This window comes from Bombina bombina, chromosome 1, assembly GCF_027579735.1.
Source record: "Bombina bombina isolate aBomBom1 chromosome 1, aBomBom1.pri, whole genome shotgun sequence".
NCBI classification, from domain to species: domain Eukaryota; kingdom Metazoa; phylum Chordata; class Amphibia; order Anura; family Bombinatoridae; genus Bombina; species Bombina bombina.
The window spans coordinates 1146901372-1146923487 of record NC_069499.1 but is presented as its reverse complement, the minus strand read 5'-3'; the positions used below and the strand labels follow the sequence as shown (position 1 = coordinate 1146923487).

Here is a 22116-nt window from a genome sequence, read left to right as displayed (position 1 = left end):
CTCATATGCTAATTTCTAAGCCTTTGAGGGCTGCCTCTTATCACATGCTTTGTAAATCTCTTTTCAACACAAAGAGACAGAACGTACACGTGGCTATATAGATAACACTGTGTTCAGGCACAGAAAGTTATTTAAGATCTAGCACAATACAATGCTAAATTTAAGACAATAGATAATAAACAGTCACAGTCATGTGATCAGGGGGCTGGAAGAAGGTTCCTAGATACAAGGTAATCACAGAGGTAAAAAGTACATTAATATAACTGTGTTGGTTATGCAAAACTGGGGAATGAGTAATAAAGGGATTATCTATCTTTTAAAACAATAACAATTCTATGGTTGACTGTCCCTTTAACTGTCCATTTACGTAAAAGCTCTTTAAATTTAAATTTAAATTGAAGATAACAGGGAGTGCATCATTCTGAACAAATAAGTCCCAGGATACTGCTTACTGGCTGATAGCAGGTGCGAAACTACCATTGGTGCAGCAGTTGCAGTAGCATCAGGGCCCAAAACAGCCAGCCTAGACATGTGCAGAGTGTGTACAATCCTAATGAAGGAAAGCCTTTTTTTATTGCAAGTAGTAGATCCATCCATCTATCTATCGATCTATCTATCTATCCTCAAGTCATTATACAGAGCAGAATGTATTTTATTACTTTTTACTAATTTACCTTTGGGGGCCCCAAAAAAATCTTGCACCAGGGCCATCTGTTGAGTAGCTCCACTACTGGCTGATAGGGACCACTCCCACAGACATAAGTTAGTTTATCTCTTTGGAAACATATTTTTTAAAAAGTCCCATTTAACTAAACTGTAATAGTTGATGGTCAAAGCTTTTATTATTACCTTCAAACAAATCCCTAGCTAGAGTGAGTGTGTTCTAGTGAGGCTGCACACTTTCAAGTGAGTCAGCATTACATTTCTTAAGCAAAGTCTCACCCCTAATACACTGTCTCCATCAAGGTCACACCAATGCTGGCCTTCATAGAGCAGTATCCAAATCATTTAATAGAATTCATTCAAGATAACATTCAAACATTTCCTCAATGTAAGTGATTCTCATTAAACCCTTTTCCAGTTAGTGATGCAAACATGCCCTTCTTAAAGGCATTTCCTGAAAAAATTGAATTGTGTATATCCCCATTGAGATATAAATCATAAGAGTATTCTGCAGCAGGCTCCTATAAACATGTGATACCAAGGCTAAGCTCAAAGGTTTTCTGCAGCAGAGTAGCATTTTTATATAACTTCTCTGATATCCCATCCACTGTAATATTACATTCAATAAACACAACATATTGTAATGCCACACCCATATAATCAATTTCTCAGGTGTTAACATATATAGCCTACATTTTAGGGAACTTATCGTTTAAGAGTTACAGCAAGCATAAATACACAGATAACATTTTAATGCAAGATAACATCTTACAGTCTTAACTGAAGCAAATTCACACTTATGGTATATAAATAAGAACATACCAAAATACAATGCTATTTTTAATATGTAAACCAAAATCTCACCTGTCTCACTTTTTCAAGTGGTACTAACTTTTGCAAGCTTCTATGATGCCATATGTTTAATACAATATAGACCAAAGTCACCACATCAAATGCCCTCTTTAATATTGGTATCCTCTTTATTTTAAATAAACAATGGGATATCTCTATGTATATACAACTTTTATAACCTGTTGACAGTTATAGGGACTTCTGAAGTACATTGAGACTTTGCAGGTTCTCTAAATATTATTTTACTAATCTACAAAGAAGAACACAAAGCGCGTCCTTGATTCACAGCAGCGAATGATTTATTTATACAATGGTGACATTGGTTTCCTGGCTGTTTGGTTTGCAGTCATCCAACAGGGATCAGGTGCAGCGTGGTTGAGCCATTCCCTTCTACATGTTTCATCCATGTTAACCCAGACTTTCTCAAGACACTGGGAAGGCTGCTTTCCCAGTGTCTTGAGAAAGACCAGTTTAGCATGGACGAAACGCGTAGAATGGAAACTGATCGACCACACTGCACCTGATTCCTGGTGGATGACTGCAAACCGAACAGCCAGAAAACCATTGTCACTATCGGAAGATTCCTCTGGGAGCTAATCCAAAAGTAGGAACTATCGGTGTCCAGGGTGGATTGCAGCCAAATTTGATGTCTGAATTTTTATTTGATTTAGTAAGTGGATTTGGATGTGTGCATTGTATCAATAAATCATACGCCACTGTGAATCGATGACGCGTTCTGTGTTCTTTGTAGATTGCTGATATTTTTCACATGAGTGCCCACAACGGCACGTTTGTAACACAAGCTGCGCCAAAGATTCAACAACAGACAGCATACAGTGGAGGCTCCTCTATATGAGCACAGGCGCATGAAAAAACAAACAAACCCTTTTGGGCTGAATAAATATAATTTTTTCCAATAGCCCCCCTATTGGAAAAATTATATTTATTCAGCCAAAAAGGTTTCAGTCAAATTTGCACGTGCGATAGATAGAAGTATAGGCTTCAAGCCCTTTGCACTTGTTTCCTAAGTGTCTGCAGCAGCGCAGCCCCAACCCAACCCTTAACCTTCTTAATCACACAGTTTTTGCTGTGTGAGTGAGAGCCACGTGACTCTGTGAGAGTACGTGATGAGGGCATGTGGGAGGAGGAGCCTGGTCGGCGCGAAACAGAGGTGCAAGTGAGAGGAGAGTCCCCAGGTATCCAATATTCAATACTGTTAGTAATATGTTTATTCTCACCTTTACAACTTACAGTAGCTAGTGGTAGGTGCGTTGGTAGCTTTGCACCCCCATTTATACATGAAGCACCCGCAAACCTCAGAGGGGTTAAATACCCTGATTTTGTAAGGAAATTCCTGCTAGAGCAGAACAAGCAGAGGGGTAAAGGGGGAAGTACCACCCTATGTCCTTGTGGGACAATAAGCAGAGGGGTAAAGGGTAATAAGCAGAGGGGTGATTGGGAAGTACCACACCATGTCCTCGTGGGGCAATAAACAGAGGGGTGAAGGGGAAGTACCACACCATGTGAACCCCCATTTGAATAACGCACAAACCTCCACTGTATATATATATATATATATATATATATACAGGGAGTGCAGAATTATTAGGCAAATGAGTATTTTGACCACATCATCCTCCTAATGCATGTTGTCTTACTCCAAGCTGTATAGGCTCGAAAGCCTACTACCAATTAAGCATATTAGGTTATGTGCATCTCTGTAATGAGAAGTGGTGTGGTCTAATGACATCAACACCCTATATCAGGTGTGCATAATTATTAGGCAACTTCCTTTCCTTTGGCAAAATGGGTCAAAAGAAGGACTTGACAGGCTCAGAAAAGTCAAAAATAGTGAGATATCTTGCAGAGGGATGCAGCACTCTTAAAATTGCAAAGCTTCTGAAGCGTGATCATTGAACAATCAAGCGTTTCATTCAAAATAGTCAACAGGGTCGCAAGAAGCGTGTGGAAAAACCAAGGCGCAAAATAACTGCCCATGAACTGAGAAAAGTCAAGCGTGCAGCTGCCAAGATGCCACTTGCCACCAGTTTGGCCATATTTCAGAGCTGCAACATCACTGGAGTGCCCAAAAGCACAAGGTGTGCAATACTCAGAGACATGGCCAAGGTAAGAAAGGCTGAAAGACGACCACCACTGAACAAGACACACAAGCTGAAACGTCAAGACTGGGCCAAAAAATATCTCAATACTGATTTTTCTAAGGTTTTATGGACTGATGAAATGAGAGTGAGTCTTGATGGGCCAGATGGATGGGCCCGTGGCTTGATTGGTAAAGGGCAGAGAGCTCCAGTCCGACTCAAATGCCAGCAAGGTGGAGGTGGAGTACTAGTTTGGGCTGGTATCATCAAAGATGAGCTTGTGGGGCCTTTTCGGGTTGAGGATGGAGTCAAGCTCAACTCCCAGTCCTACTGACAGTTTCTGGAAGACACCTTCTTCAAGCAGTGGTACAGGAAGAAGTCTGCATCCTTCAAGAAAAACATGATTTTCATGCAGGACAATGCTCCATCACACGCGTCCAAGTACTCCACAGCGTGGCTGGCAAGAAAGGGTATAAAAGAAGAAAATCTAATGACATGGCCTCCTTGTTCACCTGATCTGAACCCCATTGAGAACCTGTGGTCCATCATCAAATGTGAGATTTACAAGGAGGGAAAACAGTACACCTCTCTGAACAGTGTCTGGGAGGCTGTGGTTGCTGCTGCACGCAATGTTGATGGTGAACAGATCAAAACACTGACAGAATCCATGGATGGCAGGCTTTTGAGTGTCCTTGCAAAGAAAGGTGGCTATATTGGTCACTGATTTGTTTTTGTTTTGTTTTTGAATGTCAGAAATGTATATTTGTGAATGTTGAGATGTTATATTGGTTTCACTGGTAAAACTAAATAATTGAAATGGGTATATATTTGTTTTTAGTTAAGTTGCCTAATAATTATGCACAATAATAGTCACCTGCACACACAGATATCCCCCTAAAATAGCTATAACTAAAAACAAACTAAAAACTACTTCCAAAACTATTCAGCTTTGATATTAATGAGTTTTTTGGGTTCATTGAGAACATGGTTGTTGTTCAATAATAAAATTAATCCTCAAAAATACAACTTGCCTAATAATTCTGCACTCCCTGTATATATATTCTTATCATCTTTGCTACTTTGTGATTCAAGTGACAATTTAGCTTGTTAATGTGGCTTATGATATTATTTTAATTGTTTTTTACAAATAAGAAATTACAATAACCTGCATCTCAAATACTAGAGCACAGTTGATTTTTATATTGGTTTCATTGTAGTTATACAATAAAATCTAAGTTTTATTTTTATTATGTCCTGATTTCTAATCATATTAAAATATGCACACCAATGCCATGTGCAAATGAAAATATGCACTAAAATGCACATATTTACTTAGAAAACATTAAGATGCCTATTTATCATATGTCTGTCGGACCTGATCCGACATTGCGGATCAGGTCCGACAGACATCGCTGAATGCGGAGAGCAATACGCTCTCCGTATTCAGCATTGCACCAGCAGACCCCTGCAGACTCCCCGCCAACAGGGGGGTGATCATACTCGATCGGGTTGAATTCCGGCGATTCCTGTCCGACTCATCATAGCAGGCGGACAGGGCTATGGAGCAGCTGTCTTTAGACCGCTGCTTCATAACTGGTGTTTCTGGTGAGCTTGCAGGCTCGCCAGAAATACGGCCCTCAAGCTCCGTACGGAGATTGATAGATAGGCCCTTAAGGGTTAGCTTACAAGTGGAGTGCAAAATATCGATTTTGCAAAAGCGATATTTGCGCTCCACTGAGTAATACCAGCACACACAAATGTTTGCTGGTATTACATGATGAGCGCAAAGCAAATGCGAACTCACGTTCGCATTGCATGGAAACTTTGCGCTCATGAATTAACACATACTTATATATGTATATAAGTATATACATAGCATTAACCAGCCACTTGTAATGGCTGGTTATTTATCACATGCTTATAAGCGGGCAAATTTGCCCGTTTATGGGCACGCAATAAATTAGCGCTCCACTCATTCTAATGTGACCCCAGTGCACTATATATTACTGTGCTAACACAGTCAATATTCTCTTTTACAGCAAATATTTGTAGGACAGACACATACATTCCCCTCCTGACAGAAGTCTTTTCATTGTAGGTCCACACCCATAAGTGTCTTATCATGTCCAAGGAAATAAAGTATTGTTATAAACTGACTTTCACTAAACTTGGTATTGATCCATACACCATTAAACATATGCACTGCTGAGAGCCTTAAATCTGTCACTTGTTCTTTGATTCTATTAAACAAAGAGCTGACAAGTCCACTACAATGTGTTAGCATGTTCCCCAACCATGCCATGCTTTTTACCCCTTGATATGAATGTGACATACCCACAGAAAAATAAGACATTTCTACATAAGTGTCATAATCTGTATAGACTGTCCCAACTGCTGCCATCAAATCCCTGTCTGTATGTGTGCAATACACGTCTTCCTCTGCTTATATGGCAGATTGAGAGACAAACTGCTTCTGAGATTTAATTAATTTAGACTCACAGATGTTGTAACACAATTGACCATCAGTGAGATTTAAATGCTAAAATCCATCCCGGTAAAATATTAATTATGAGCAAAATTACAACTAATTTCATTAATTAATTTACTTAAAACTTAGGATATTTAAACAATAAAATCAAGATAAATAGACCTCAGAGGAATGGAAATGTGTGTATATATATATATAGTTAATTTTATATTAAAACTCAATTATTTTACTATATTGAACTATATACTGTTTTTATTTAAATTGCAAGGACATTTGTATGTCTCTGTATCTCTCTTTTTAAACTTCACAAACATATAACATTACATTTCCATTAAATCATACATAAAGAAATCACTGTGTCACCACTTTTCCAGTACAACTTTCCAGTAATATTTTCAAAAGTGCCCTTGCTACAGCTGAATTACAGTCTGTGAATCATAGGACACTGTAATTTTGATGCTACAACTGATTTTTCGCACATTATTTCATTAACTCTTCGAATGAGGTGAGTTATTTCTGACAATGTGAACCTGACACATGGTACAAGGTTATAGCGAAAAGCTGCACAATCTAATCATTCTAGCCACTCCAGAACAGAGTGGGTGAAACACTCCCCTCCCCACCCTCATCCCACAACATAGGGTGCACGAAGGGTGGAGATGTAACTGCATTGAGGTCATTTGAGATAAACTCCTGCAGTATTGTTCAGTATTGAATTATACACATTGTCCTCCCTAATAGGTTAAAGCATTAGAGTTTCCATTAAATAGCAAATGCCAAACTGCTTTCCTTTTTTTTATGAATCTAATGTTATTTAACTTAAAATCCCCATCATTTTATATATATTTATATACATAGTACATCTAAATCCTTAAGAAATATTTGCTTTGTGATGCTATAAATTCTTGGATGGGACCCAAAATCCTCCTACTGGTAAAGTATGGACTGCAGATATGTCTCAGCAATGCAGTGGGGCATCCTCCTAAATTCATGATATGACATTAGCAAACACTTTTTAATTCCTCAATATTCTGTCTTTATTACATTCACAAGAACAAAGATTATTTAACAGTTTCACAAATATTGATATTTTGTGATGCTTGTCAGAAATTAAATTAGCTGTAATATTCCCCTGTAAAGATGCCCCAATCTGTTAAATAGTCAAGCATTTCTAGGACAGGTGGAAGGCTGGGATGCTCAGTGCTGCAGTGCAGGGCAAAGACTTTGGGGCTTGCTGTACTGCAATGCAGATCTCAACTTTGTAGAGGTACCAGCCTCTCCCCTCCTCCAACAGATCTGCCTTGTCATTCAGGTCCTAAAAAATACATTTCTAATAAACTTACCTGCAAAGCTTAAATGACCCCCCTGCAGAATCCCAGCACATGTCAAAAGCAGAGTGACAATGAGTCTTTTTCCTAAATTCAGCATCTTGCATCCGAGATGCTTAAATGGTCCAGGTAGCTTTTTAAAGATGCATTAAGCTTGGCTGCAAGAATCAAAATCAGTTCTCTTCGTACATCAGTATAACAGCCGTGCAGAGCGCAGAATGCTTAGTCTCTGATTCCCACGCTGTGGCTCTCAGCATTCTAACAAGGCTCTGGGGAGATCACATGATGACCTTTAGCTGAAGTTAGAAGGCAGACATCTTTGTTATGGACTACATACTTTATAGCAATATTGATATTTATAAATATCAAATAAGAACTGTATGGCCCATCTAGATTTTCTAATTTTCTTTGCTACTTAAAAGACTCTTAAACAACATTAAATTAGTTACTTTATTTTCAGAAACAGCTTATACTTTTTACATTTTTTTTTCTCTTTCAATAACACATCTGCTTCTTTTTTCCCTCCTCTAGTTTTAATATAAATATGCTTTATTTATGTCATATGTCTAGCAAATGTTTCTAGAGATGTATTCTGTAAACACACACTCTTCATTACCTGCATAATTTGTGTGAAAAGTGATTACCCCTGAACTCTGCCGTTTTTAAATCACAGAAAACGGAAATAAAATGTGTTTGATTATTGGCTCAGTTATTAACACTTGCTTTCAGTAATTATTGTTATATTTTGGACTTTAATCAATCAAGCTGTGATTACAACCCATTTATTCGTGGTTTTCCAATCAATTTCAACTGAATGCAGAATTTGTTCTTACAATTGTGTAAAGTTCCATTAAAAAAATAAAGAATATTTCTGGCAGCAGGCTTAAGGTATCAGGGGGCGGGACTACCATTGGTGCAGCATGCTTAAGGTATCAGGGGGTGGAACTACCATTGGTGCAGCATGCTAAAGGTAGCAGTGGCGGACCTACCATTGGTGCAGCAAGCTAAAGGTAGCAGGGGCAGAACTACCATTGGTGCAGCATGCTTAAGGTATCAGGGGGCGGGACTACCATTGGTGCAGCATGCTTAAGGTATCAGGGGGCGGAACTACCATTGGTGCAGCATGCTAAAGGTAGCAGTGGCGGAACTACCATTGGTGCAGCATGCTAAAGGTAGCAGGGGCAGAACTACCATTGGTGCAGCATGCTTAAGGTATCAGGGGGCGGGACTACCATTGGTGCAGCATGCTTAAGGTATCAGGGGGCGGAACTACCATTGGTGCAGCATGCTAAAGGTAGCAGTGGCGGAACTACCATTGGTGCAGCATGCTAAAGGTAGCAGGGGCGGAACTACCATTGGTGCAGCATGCTTAAGGTATCAGGGGGCGGAACTACCATTGGTGCAGCATGCTAAAGGTAGCAGTGGCGGAACTACCATTGGTGCAGCATGCTAAAGGTAGCAGGGGCAGAACTACCATTGGTGCAGCATGCTAAAGGTAGCAGTGGCGGAACTACCATTGGTGCAGCATGCTAAAGGTAGCAGGGGCGGAACTACCATTGGTGCAGCATGCTAAAGGTAGCAGGGGCAGAACTACCATTGGTGCAGCATGCTAAAGGTAGCAGTGGCGGACCTACCATTGGTGCAGCAAGCTAAAGGTAGCAGGGGCGAAACTACCATTGGTGCAGCATGCTAAAGGTAGCAGGGGCGGAACTACCATTGGTGCAGCATGCTAAAGGTAGCAGGGGCGGAACTACCATTGGTGCAGCATGCTAAAGGTAGCAGGGGCAGAACTACCATTGGTGCAGCATGCTAAAGGTAGCAGTGGCGGAACTACCATTGGTGCAGCATGCTAAAGGTAGCAGGGGCAGAACTACCATTGGTGCAGCATGCTAAAGGTAGCAGTGGCGGAACTACCATTGGTGCAGCATGCTAAAGGTAGCAGGGGCGGAACTACCATTGGTGCAGCATGCTAAAGGTAGCAGGGGCAGAACTACCATTGGTGCAGCATGCTAAAGGTAGCAGTGGCGGACCTACCATTGGTGCAGCAAGCTAAAGGTAGCAGGGGCGAAACTACCATTGGTGCAGCATGCTAAAGGTAGCAGGGGCAGAACTACCATTGGTGCAGCATGCTAAAGGTAGCAGGGCGGAACTACCATTGGTGCAGCATGCTAAAGGTAGCAGGGGCGGAACTACCATTGGTACAGCATGCTAAAGGTAGCAGGGGCAGAACTACCATTGGTGCAGCATGCTAAAGGTAGCAGTGGTGGACCTACCATTGGTGCAGCATGCTAAAGGTAGCAGGGGCAGAACTACCATTGGTGCAGCATGCTAAAGGTAGCAGTGGCGGAACTACCATTGGTGCAGCATGCTAAAGGTAGCAGGGGCGGAACTACCATTGGTGCAGCATGCTAAAGGTAGCAGGGGCAGAACTACCATTGGTGCAGCATGCTAAAGGTAGCAGTGGCGGACCTACCATTGGTGCAGCAAGCTAAAGGTAGCAGGGGCGAAACTACCATTGGTTCAGCATGCTAAAGGTAGCAGGGGCAGAACTACCATTGGTGCAGCATGCTAAAGGTAGCAGGGCGGAACTACCATTGGTGCAGCATGCTAAAGGTAGCAGGGGCGGAACTACCATTGGTACAGCATGCTAAAGGTAGCAGGGGCAGAACTACCATTGGTGCAGCATGCTAAAGGTAGCAGGGGCGAAACTTCCATTGGTGCAGCATGCTAAAGGTAGCAGGGGCTGAACTATCATTGGTGCAGCATGCTAAAGGTAGCAGGGGCGGAACTACCATTGGTGCAGCATGCTAAAGGTAGCAGGGGCGAAACTACCATTGGTGCAGCATGCTAAAGGTAGCAGGGGCGGAACTACCATTGGTGCAGCATGCTAAAGGTAGCAGGGGCGGAACTACCATTGGTGCAGTATGCTAAAGGTAGCGGGGCAGAACTACCATTGGTGCAGCATGCTAAAGGCAGCAGGGGTGGAACTACCATTGGTGCAGTATGCTAAAGGTAGCAGGGGCGGAAGTACCATTGGTGCAGCATGCTAAAGGTAGCAGGGGCTGAACTACCATTGGTGCAGCATGGTAGCAGGGGCGGATCCCTTCTCCTTTAGCCCAGGTGTGTGGGGGGGTGCTAATCCGACATTCTATTCAGAGTCCAAGGCCGCACTAGACAAGTGTACAGCTAAAAGAATTGTTTTGTTTCATTTTCATTAGTTAAATAAATAATTTTCTTTTGGCAAACTAGTTAAGTTAATTTAAATAAATAATTTAGTTTCGGCGAATAAGTTATGTTAAGTTAAATCGGTTTTCGGATCCATTTGTTATTTCGGATCCATTCTTTATTCATATTCATTATTCTATTCTAAAGTTTAGAATAGAATAATGAATATGAATAAATAATGGATCCGTAAAACGATTTAACTTAACACAAGGAATATGCCGAAACAAAATTATCTAAACCTCCGTCCCCCGACATCGCCAAAACTAAATAAAAACCTATTAACCTCTAAACCGCTGCTCCCCCACATTGCCAGCACTAAATAAACCTTTTAACCTCTAAACCGCCGTCCCCCAAAATTGCCAACACTAACTAAACCTATTAACCTCTAAACCGCCGTCCCCCCACTTTGCAAACACTAAATAAAATTATTAACCTCTAAACCGCCGGCCCCCCACATAGCAACTAGTAAAATTAAACTATTAACTCCTAAACCTAACACCCTCTAACTTTAACATAATTAAAATACACCTAAAGTAAAGTTAAAATTATTAACTAACTACTACCTATTTAAAAATAAATACAAACGTACATGTGAAATAAAAATAAAACGTAAGCTAGTTACAATAGTACTATTTACTAACTACCTATTTAAAATAAATACAAACTTAACTTTTAAATAAAAATAAAACCTAAGCTTAAACTAAAAAAAAACTAACATTACTTGTTTAAAAAAATACGAAAAATAAAAAACCTAACATTACTAAAAATAATAAAACCTAACATTACAAAAAAATTAAAACTACAATTACAAAAAATAATAAACACTAAAATTACAAAAAAAAATAACAAATGAAATTATCCAAAATAATAAAAATTATTCCTATTATAATACCCCGTTAAAAAAAACCCACCCCAAAATAAAAATAACCCTAATCTATAATAAACTACCAATAGTCCTTAAAAGGGCGTTTTGTAGGGCATCACCCTAAAGTAAAAGAGCAAAACAAATACCCCCTAACAATACAAACCCCCACCCCACCCAACCCCCCAAAATACAAAAAAACTAACTTAAAAAAAACTTAAAAGGGCATTCAGCTCTTTTAAAGCCCATTAAAAATAAATAAAAAAGCCTAAATATTAAAAAAAAAAAAACACACCAGGTGGAGGTCCATTGGTCCGAGATGGAGGTCCTCTTCATGTGATCGTCCGCCGCATACTAAAGATAGAAGATGCCGGTCCCGCGATGGATAAAGATGGAGCAACCTGGATGAAGATGCTTCGCTTAGTGTTAGGTTTTTTGTTTTTTTTTTAGATTAGGGCTTTTTTTATTTTTAATGGGCTGTAAAAGTGCTGAATTTAGTTCGTTTTTTTTTTATTTTGGGTGGTTGGGGGTGGGGGTTTGTAATGTTAGAGGGTATTTGTTTTATTTTTTGGCAAAAAGGCTGTTAACTTTAGGGCAATGCCCTACAAAAGGCTCTTTTAAGGGCTATTGGTAGTTTATTATAGATTAGGTTTTTTCGTTTGTTATTTTTTGGAATGGGAGTTTTTTATTTTTTGTAATTTTAGTTTTTAATATTTTTTGTAATTGCAGTTTTTATTTTTTTTGTAATGTTAGGTTTTATTATTTTTAGTAATGTTAGGTTTTTTATTTTTTTTTAAACAATTAATGTTAGTTTGTTTTTAGTTTAAGCTTAGGTTTTATTTTTATTTCACAGGTAAGTTTGTATTTATTTTTAAATAGGTAGTTAGTTCATAATTGTAACTTTACCTTAGGTGAATTTAATTTATGTTAAAGTTAGGGGGTGTTTAGGGGTTAAAAGTTTAATTTAGCTAGTTGCGATGTGGGGGATAGCGGTTTGGAGGTTAATAATTTTATTTAGTTAGTTGCGATGTGGGGGGACGGCGGTTTAGGGGTTATTTGTTTTATTTAGGGAGTCGCAATGTGGGATGTTGACGGTTTAGGGGATAATACATTAGTTGATAGTTTAGTATTAGATTGGGGGGGTATTTTGGGGGGCTTTTTTATTTACATAGGGATTAGGTTTAATTTTTTTAATTTTTGATAATTTTGTTTATTATTTTATGTAATGTTAGACTTTTTATTTTCTGTAATTTTATCTTAATTTAAACTTAGTTTTTTTATTTTTAAAGTAATGTTAGGTTTTTTAGTCTAATTGTAAGTTAGGATTATTTTAATTTATGTAATGCTGTTAATTTAGGGGGTGTTAGGCTAGGGGGCATAGTGATTAGTTATTTGCATTGTGGGGTTTGGCAGTTTAGGGGTTAATAGATTTATTAGGTTAATTGCGATGTGGGTTAATGGCGGATTAGAGGTTAATAGTTTAAATAGATAGTTTGCGATGTGGGGGCATTGTGGATTAGGGGTTAATAGATTTAATAGCTAATTTGCGTTGTAGGGCATTGCGGATTAGGGGTTAATAACTTTGATAGATACTTTGCGGTATGGGGGTTGATGGATTAGGGGTTAATACATTAGTTATTGCGGTGGAGGGGCTGCTGTTGAGAGTTAGATATCGCACATGCGTTAGGTGTTTGATTTTATTCTAACAATGAGCGACGGGTAAAATATACGGCACCGCACTTGTATGTGGCGCCGTATATGCGATCAAATGTAAGGTCGTGTTACCATAGTAGATAAGTTAGAGATTAGGGATGTATATTAGTCTTGCAAAGGCCCCTAATGTAATATTGCAAATGTTAGTGTACAATTATGTTGAACTGACAAGCAGATCTAAATAACGGCAAAACAATTAATCAAATATTAAACAGGGGGGTGCTGACTGTCAAGAAATATGAACAAACAAAAAGAAAATAGCGACAGTAAACCAGCACTCTTGTAGTAGTCAAAAGGACATATAAAGAGTAGCAGGGAGAGTTGTCTGTGTCGAGTCACAAATAAAACATTACTTTTATTAAATATATATATATATATATAAACAATAAAATGTATAATGTGAATACGTGCAAGTGTATGTACTGTTATAAAACTTAGATTAAAAGTGAATAGAAAAGGCTAATATCCATGAAAGCTATTAAACTGCCATTGTAATAATCACATAGTCTCAGCACAAACTCAAATAAAGCTCAATGCCTGAAAATTAAACTGAAAAAGGGGATTTACCCCAACAACAATATTAACTGATTAATTGCATTAAAGAGCACGAGTAAGCGCCGGTCTATGTGGTTAAAAAGGCCGATTATCAAGCCCAAACACCATGAGCAGACAAATTATTACTAAATTAATGGATATAGCCCTCTAAGTACGCCTGATGCGCATTTCGCCGTTGTACCGGCTTCCTCAAAGGCTAACCCGATCACGGTAACTCTCCTAGCCTTTAAATGCTACAATAGCCAATCAAAACGGAGTGTGAGTGCACACCCATTTGCTCAACCAATCCGAAACGTCTGTTCTCATAGGATAGAGAATATCACGTGACAACGATGTCACTGTTTTAATTGTAAACATAGTAACTCAGTCAATCCATCTGTTCTCATAGCATACTGAACATCCCGTGACAATAATGTCACTGTTTCATTGTGAACATATTTGCTGTGAGTCTGATGCATCTATGCAAATCTAAGATGCCGATTAACACCGAGTCCCTCTCAACATCAATGTGCACCTCTGTTTTATCCCGGCTTATCTGCATGCTGCCATGGGGATTTGTCTCGATGCGATCATTGTACCTTTGTTGAAAACGTTATGAAAATTACGAAAAAACATAATTACTACATGATGATATGGTATTGTGGCAGAAGACATTAAGATGATGGTAATTCATCAGCCAATAATAATCATGCTCCTAGTCTGTAAATACCACATGTAACCAATCCAAATAGAGTATGAGTACATGCCCATTTACTCCTCCAATCCGAAACGTATGTTCTCATTAGATAGAGAACATCATGTGACCATACTGTCACTGTTTTATTGTAAGTATCGTCTCTGTGGATCCGATGTGATCTTTCAATTCTCAAATGCCAGCTAACATTTAATGCCTCTAAACATCCATGTGCACATCAGTTTTGTTGTGGCTTGTTCGCACAATGCCATAGAAATTAGTCTCAATGCTATTATTGCACTAGCAAAAGCGTCATAATGATTAAACTAATTGCTCCATAATAAAAAGAAGATATTGTGACAGATGACGTTAAAAGACTGAAACATCGTCAGCCAATGACAATGAGCATTCACATTCTATCTAATCACACCCACATAAAAAAAAAAAAAAGATCACATCGGATCCACAGAGACGATACTTACAATAAAACAGTGACGGTATGGTCACATGATGTACTCTATCTAATGAGAACATATGTTTCGGATTGGAGGAGTAAATGGGCATGTACTCATACTCTACCGTGATCGGGTTAGCCTTTGAGGAAGCCGGTAAAACGGCGAAATGCGCATCAGGTGTACTTAGAGGGCTATATCCATTAATTTAGTAATAATTTGTCTGCTCATGGTGTTTGGGCTTGATAATCGGCCTTTTTAACCACATAGACCGGCGCTTACTTGTGCTCTTTAATGCCATTAATCAGTTAATATTGTTGTTGGGGTCAATCCCCTTTTTCAGTTTAATTTTCAGGCATTGAGCTTTATTTGAGTTTGCGCTGAGACTATGTAATTATTACAATGGCAGTTTAATAGCTTTCATGGATATTAGCCTTTTCTATTCATTTTTAATCTAAGTTTTATAACAGCACATACACTTGCACGTATTCACATTATACATTTTATTGTTTATATATATTTAATAAAAGTTATGTTTTATTTGTGACTCGACACAGGCGACTCTCCCTGCTACTCTTTATATGTCCTTTTGACTATTACAAGAGTGCTGGTTTACTGTCGCTATTTTCTTTTTGTTTGTTCATGTTACCATAGTAACCTATTAGAAGAAAAAATGGGGTTTATTTAGCAGCGCTAAAAAAAGCTAGGAAATGATGATACCAATCTAATTTATGTTTTATACAATCTATTTTATTTAAAAATTCTTATAACACATAAAAACAACAGCAAATGCTTATCCTAATTAATAAAGGGACGTCTCCCTTATACAACACTTATAAAAACAGACTAGAACCATATAATCCTAGAATTCCAGGTATAAAGGAATTAATTCTATAGATAACATATGGCAAGCAACAAATTTCTAAGATAAATGGTGAATTGAATATTTAAAAGGCACAAATGTATCAGTCCTAACAGCTATACAGTTCTTCAGTAACAAATACAGTTATAAAGTTACACAGTTACTTTCCTTGGACATATAATTGGCTCAGGTGTGCTGGATAGTAAAAAAGGCAAAAAACAGCCAATATTCTGATTTAGGTGCCAAAGTAATCGTGGTTAATGGAAATGGTTAATTTAACTATCCTTTGTTGAAAAGGAATATGTATATATCGTTAATTTTTACCCCCTTACAATAATTCTAGATATGGGAATGATAATTCTGATTCTTATATTTTTGTTTCAGTTTAGGTAATTTTAAGTTTGCACGATCTAAATGTATATTATCTAATAAAGGCACTTTAGAATTGAAATATATAAGTTGATTTGTGTGAATGCTAATAAAGCATAAATGATAAGTTCTCTTCCTTGTGTATCATGCAACTAAATAACAACACAGAAACAATCATTACCAACTTAAATAAAGTCCACCTTTACATTGGAAGCCACACAGGTGTTGATAGAAATCAAAAGGAAATGAAGGAACCAATCAAAACACATTCATACCTTTAAAAAGCCAGAAGCTAGCAGGATAAGCATTCTTGATAAAGCCCAGAAGGGTGTAACGCGTTGAATGGGACCTGCTACACTCTACTAAACTTCATTTACTACTGTCACAAAGCTGGGTGACCCTGCAACATTAAACTTTTCTCCTGACCCTGCAAGTTAAAATCTACCTTTGGTAACTTCAGGGAATACGGTGTTACTGCTAAACACTGACCAAAGATTTCTTCAAACCTTAAGAAGTCTGAGGGAACCCAGATGAAAACAATATTTGGGCTATGAAAAAAAAAAAAGGATAACTACATCACCAGAACGGAACATCACCCCTGACCTCTGAATCAAAGAGAAGGTCAGGTGACTTATCAGAAGCACCAGGAACAAACAGTCTGTGAATCCCTCACAGTGAAAAATATCAGCGGTTGCAACCAGGACAGATTAAGGTACCTCTACACTAATTTGCACTACGTTTTTTAAAACACGCAAACTGAACTTTAAAGACATCAAGGTATTCATCTGTTAAATTAACCATTTCCATTAACCACGATTACTTTGGCACCTAAATCAGAATATTGGCTGTTTTTTGCCTTTTTAACTATCCAGCACACCTGAGCCAATTATATGTCCAAGGAAAGTAACTGTGTAACTTTATAACTGTATTTGTTACTGAAGAACTGTATAGCTGTTAGGACTGATACATTTGTGCCTTTTAAATATTCAATTCACCATTTATCTTAGAAATTTGTTGCTTGCCATATGTTATCTATAGAATTAATTCCTTTATACCTGGAATTCTAGGATTATATGGTTCTAGTCTGTTTTTATAAGTGTTGTATAAGGGAGACGTCCCTTTATTAATTAGGATAAGCATTTGCTGTTGTTTTTATGTGTTATAAGAATTTTTAAATAAAATAGATTGTATAAAACATAAATTAGATTGGTATCATCATTTCCTAGCTTTTTTTAGCGCTGCTAAATAAACCCCATTTTTTCTTCTTATCCACCATTTAGTTCTCTTTGAGGGAAGAACTTTTTTAGCAGCAGGAATCCACCTTTAGGCGCTCCTATCACACTACACATAAATAACCATAGTAACCTATTAACACAACGCTAACTTACACCTACACGAAAAGAGCGACAGCTCGCAAAGCGGAAACCTTTTCAATAGAAACCTGGTACTAAAATGGAGCCGTAAATTACTTTTAGCTGTCGACCGCATCGGTAGCTTACGGCTCCATTTTTAACCGCTCAATGGAAGCAAGCTCTTGGTTATAGACATACATGTTGGGACAACAGGAAGGGCCTTTTACATAAACATACTTCAATGGTAAGAAAACTATCACCTAGATTACGAGTCTTGTGTTAGCCTTAAAAAGCAGCGTTGAGAGGTCCCAACGCTGCTTTTTAACGCCCGCTGGTATTACGAGTCTGGCAGGTACAGGTGTACCGCTCACTTTTCTTCCGCAACTCGAGCATACCGCAAATCCCCTTACGTCAATTGCGTATCCTATCTTTTCCATGGGATTTGCCTAACTCTGGTATTACGAGTCTTGGAAGAAGTGAGCGGTCGACCCTCTCCTGTCAAGACTCCTACCGCATTTAAAAGTCAGCAGTTAAGAGTTTTATGGGCTAACGCCGTAACATAATACTTTTAACTAAAGTGCTAAAAAGTACACTAACACCCATAAACTACCTATTAACCCCTAAACTGAGCCCCCACCACATCGCAAACACTTTAATAAATATATTAACCCCTAATCTGCCGACCGGACATCGCCGCCACTTTAATAAATATATTAACCCCTAAACCGCCGCACTCCCGCCTCGCAAACACTAGTTAAATATTATTAACCCCTAATCTGCCGTCCCTAACATCGCCGACACCTACCTACATTTACTAACCCCTGATCTGCCACCCCCAATGTCGCCGCTACTATATTAAAGGTATTAACCCCTAAACCTAAGTCTAAAACTAACCCTAACCACCCCTAACTTAAATATAATTTAAAATAATCTAAATAAAATTACTACAATTAAATAAATGAATCCTATTTAAAACTAAATACTTACCTGTAAAATAAACCCTAAGATAGCTACAATATAACTAATAGTTATATTTGTATCTATCTTAGGGTTTATATTTATTTTACAGGCAACTTTGTATTTATTTTAACTAGGTACAATAGTTATTAAATAGTTATTAACTATTTAATAACTTCTGAGTTAAAATAAAGACAAATATACCTGTAAAATAAATCCTAACCTAAGTTACAATTACACCTAACACTACACTATCATTAAATTAATTACCTAAACTACTGCAATTAATTACAATTAAATTAAATAAACTAAATTACGAAAAAAAAGCAAACACTAAATTACAGGAAAAAAAAAGAATTACAAGAATTTTAAACTAATTACACCTAATCTAATCCCCATAATAAAACAAAAAGCCCCCCAAAATAATAAAATTCCCTACCCTATACTAAATTACAAATAGCCCTTAAAAGGGCTTTTTGCAGGGCATTGCCCCAAAGTAATCAGCTCTTTCACCTGTAAAAAAAAGACAATACCCCCCCAACATTAAAACCCACCACCCACACACCCAACCCTACTCTAAAACCCACCCAATCCCTCCTTAAAAAAACCTAACACTACCCCTCTGAAGATCTCCCTACCTTGAGCCGTCTTCACCCAGCCAGGCACAAGTGGACCTCCAGAGGGGCAGAAGTCTTCATCTGATCCGGGCAGAAGAGGTCCTCCAAGCGGCAGAAGTCTTCATCCAGGTGGCATCTTCTATCTACATCCATCCGGAGCGGAGCGGGTCCATCTTCAATCCAGCCGACGCGGAGCCATCCTCTTCAAACGAAGTCCAAGCGAATAATGAAGGTTCCTTTAAATGACGTCATCCAAGATGGCGTCCATTGAATTCCGATTGGCTGATCCGAATTCCGATTGGCTGATCAGCCAATCAGAATTAAGGTAGGAAAATTCCTATTGGCTGATCCAATCAGCCAATAGGATTGAGCTTGCATTCTATTGGCTGATTGGAACAGCCAAGAGAATGCAAGCTCAATCCTATTGGCTGATCCAATCAGCCAATAGGATTGAACTTCAATCCTATTGGCTGATTTGATCAGCCAATAGGATTTTTCCTACCTTAATTCCGATTGGCTGATAGAATCCAATAAGCCAATCGGAATTCAAGGGACGCCATCTTGGATGACGTCATTTAAAGGAACCTTCATTCTTCGCTTGGACTTCGTTTGAAGAGGATGGCTCCGCATCGGCTGGATTGAAGATGGACCCGCTCCGCTCCGGATGGATGAAGATAGAAGATGCCGTCTGGATGAAGACTTCTGCCGCTTGGAGGACCTCTTCTGCCCGGATCGGATGAAGACTTCTTCAGAGGGGTAGTGTTAGGTTTTTTTTAAGGGGAATTGGGTGGGTTTTAGAGTAGGGTTGGTTGTGTGGGTGGTGGGTTTTAATGTTGGCGGGGGTATTGTCTTTTTTTTACAGGTGAAAGAGCTGATTACTTTGGGGCAATGCCCCGCAAAAGGCCCTTTTAAGGGCTATTTGTAATTTAGTATATGGTAGGGAATTTTATTGTTTTGGGGGGCTTTTTTATTTTATTAGGGGGATTAGATTAGGTGTAATTAGTTTAAAATTCTTGTAATTCTTTTTTTTTCCCGTAATTTAGTTTATTTAATTTAATTGTAATTAATTGTAGGTAGTTTAGGCAATTAGTTTAATTATAGTGTAGTGTAATTGTAACTTAGGTTAGGGTTTATTTTACAGGTACTTTTGTACTTATTTTAACTAGGTAGTTATTAAATAGTTAATAACTATTTAATAACTATTGTACCTAGTTAAAATAAATACAAAGTTGCCTGTAAAATAAATATAAATCCTAAGATGGCTACAATGTAACTATTAGTTATATTGTAGCTAGCTTAGGGTTTATTCTATCGTTAAGTATTTAGTTTTAAATAGGATTTATTTATTTAATTATGGTAAATTTATTTCGTTTAATTTCAATTATATTTTAGTTAGGGGGTGTTAGGGTTAGACTTAGGTTTAGGGGTTAATAAATGTATAATAGTGGCAGCGACGGCAAATTAGGGGTTAATAAATTTAATATAGTTGCGGCGACATATATAATGTTGCTGTCGGCGATGTTGGGGGCAGTAGATTAGGGGTTCATAAGTATAATGTAGGTGGCGGCGGTGTCCGGAGCGGCAGATTAGGGGTTAATAATATAATGTAGGTATCAGCGATAGCGGGGGCGGCAGATTAGGGGTTAATAAGTATAATATTAGTGGTGTTTAGACTCAGGGTTCATGTTAGGGTGTTAGGTGCAGACATAAAATTAATTTCCCCATAGGAAACAATGGGGCTACGTTAGGAGCTGAACGCTGCTTTTTTGCAGGTGTTAGGTTTTTTTTTCAGCCAGCTCAGCCCCATTGTTTCCTATGGGGAAATCGTGCATGAGCACGTTCAGCCAGCTTACCGCTGACTTAAGCAACGCTGGTATTGAGGTGAAATGTGGAGCTAAATTTTACTCTACGCTCACCTTTTTGCGGCTAACGCCAGGTTTAAAAAAACCTGTAATACCAGTGTTGTCTTTAGGGAGCGGTGGGGAAAAAAGGCTGGTTAGCACCGCACCCCTGTTACCGCAAAACTAGTAATCTAGGCGTAACTTTTTAAAGTCAGATGTCCCATGATCCTCTAGATATTGAATAGATTATGTGTTAAGCTATTATGGACCAGATTATGAGTGGAGAGCTATTTAGCGCTTTCGCTCATGTGCTAACTGAGCTAAAAGTAATCTTTTTGTGCCCCTCATGTTGCACTTGTATTACAATTTGAAAATAAAAAGTTATCACTCATGTGCTAACCCAAGGAGCACAAAAAGCCGAACTTAGAATATCGCACACGTGATAACCTATTCCCCCATAGAAGTCACCCCATTCTCACACAAACCCGAATGCATATGCTCAAGTATGCTAACCCGACATGAAAATATGAATATTTCACATTCCAATTCACATAGAAGAATATGTTCTATTTATTCATAAATACATCATTCTATATATAGGTATGATGGTATTTTGGTACAATATATATCTATAACTATACATATATACATAATTATATATAGAAAAAGATATATAAAGATATATATTTTATCTTTATATTCCCAGTTTACTCTAAGCTGCGTTTGAATCAAAGTTAAGACTGCACTTGCGCAGTGGAACTTCTGCCCGATGCGGCTTCTAATTACAAGGGAGCGTGCGGATACTATTTTACATAGGGCGTATGGTGCACCCCCTATTGGATGAACCATACACCAGTCAAATTGACAGTAGTGAAATGTTCACATTGAGGAGGCCAGAGTACAGGTAACGTTGCACCATTGAGAAATAAAATTTTAATATAAATAATGCAAACTGGACAATTTTTTTGGCATCATTATACAGTATATGTAATAATACAATAATTTTTATAAAATAATCTTATTTATGTGACATTACCATAACTTTAAATATCTATCCGCTAGATTTAGAGTTCTGCGGCCAAAGCGGTGCGTTAGCTATGCATGCTTTTTTTCTCCCGCACCTTTTAAATACCGCTGGTATTTAGAGTTCACAGAAGGGCTGCGTTAGGCTCCAAAAAGGGAGCGTATAGCATAATTTACCGCCACTG

At 38.3% G+C, this 22116-nt stretch overlaps 1 protein-coding gene across 1 annotated transcript in view; it reads right to left on the bottom strand.

Moving 5' to 3' along the window:
- CNTNAP1 (contactin associated protein 1) overlaps window positions 1-7720 on the bottom strand; it is a 258073-nt gene extending 250353 nt beyond the window's left edge. The window contains exon 1 of the mRNA XM_053699377.1: window positions 7446-7720. Coding sequence (XP_053555352.1) covers window positions 7446-7530 — 85 coding nt within the window. The 5' untranslated portion in view covers window positions 7531-7720. The remainder of the gene's footprint in view (window positions 1-7445) is intronic.
- Window positions 7721-22116: the final 14396 nt, after the last annotated feature.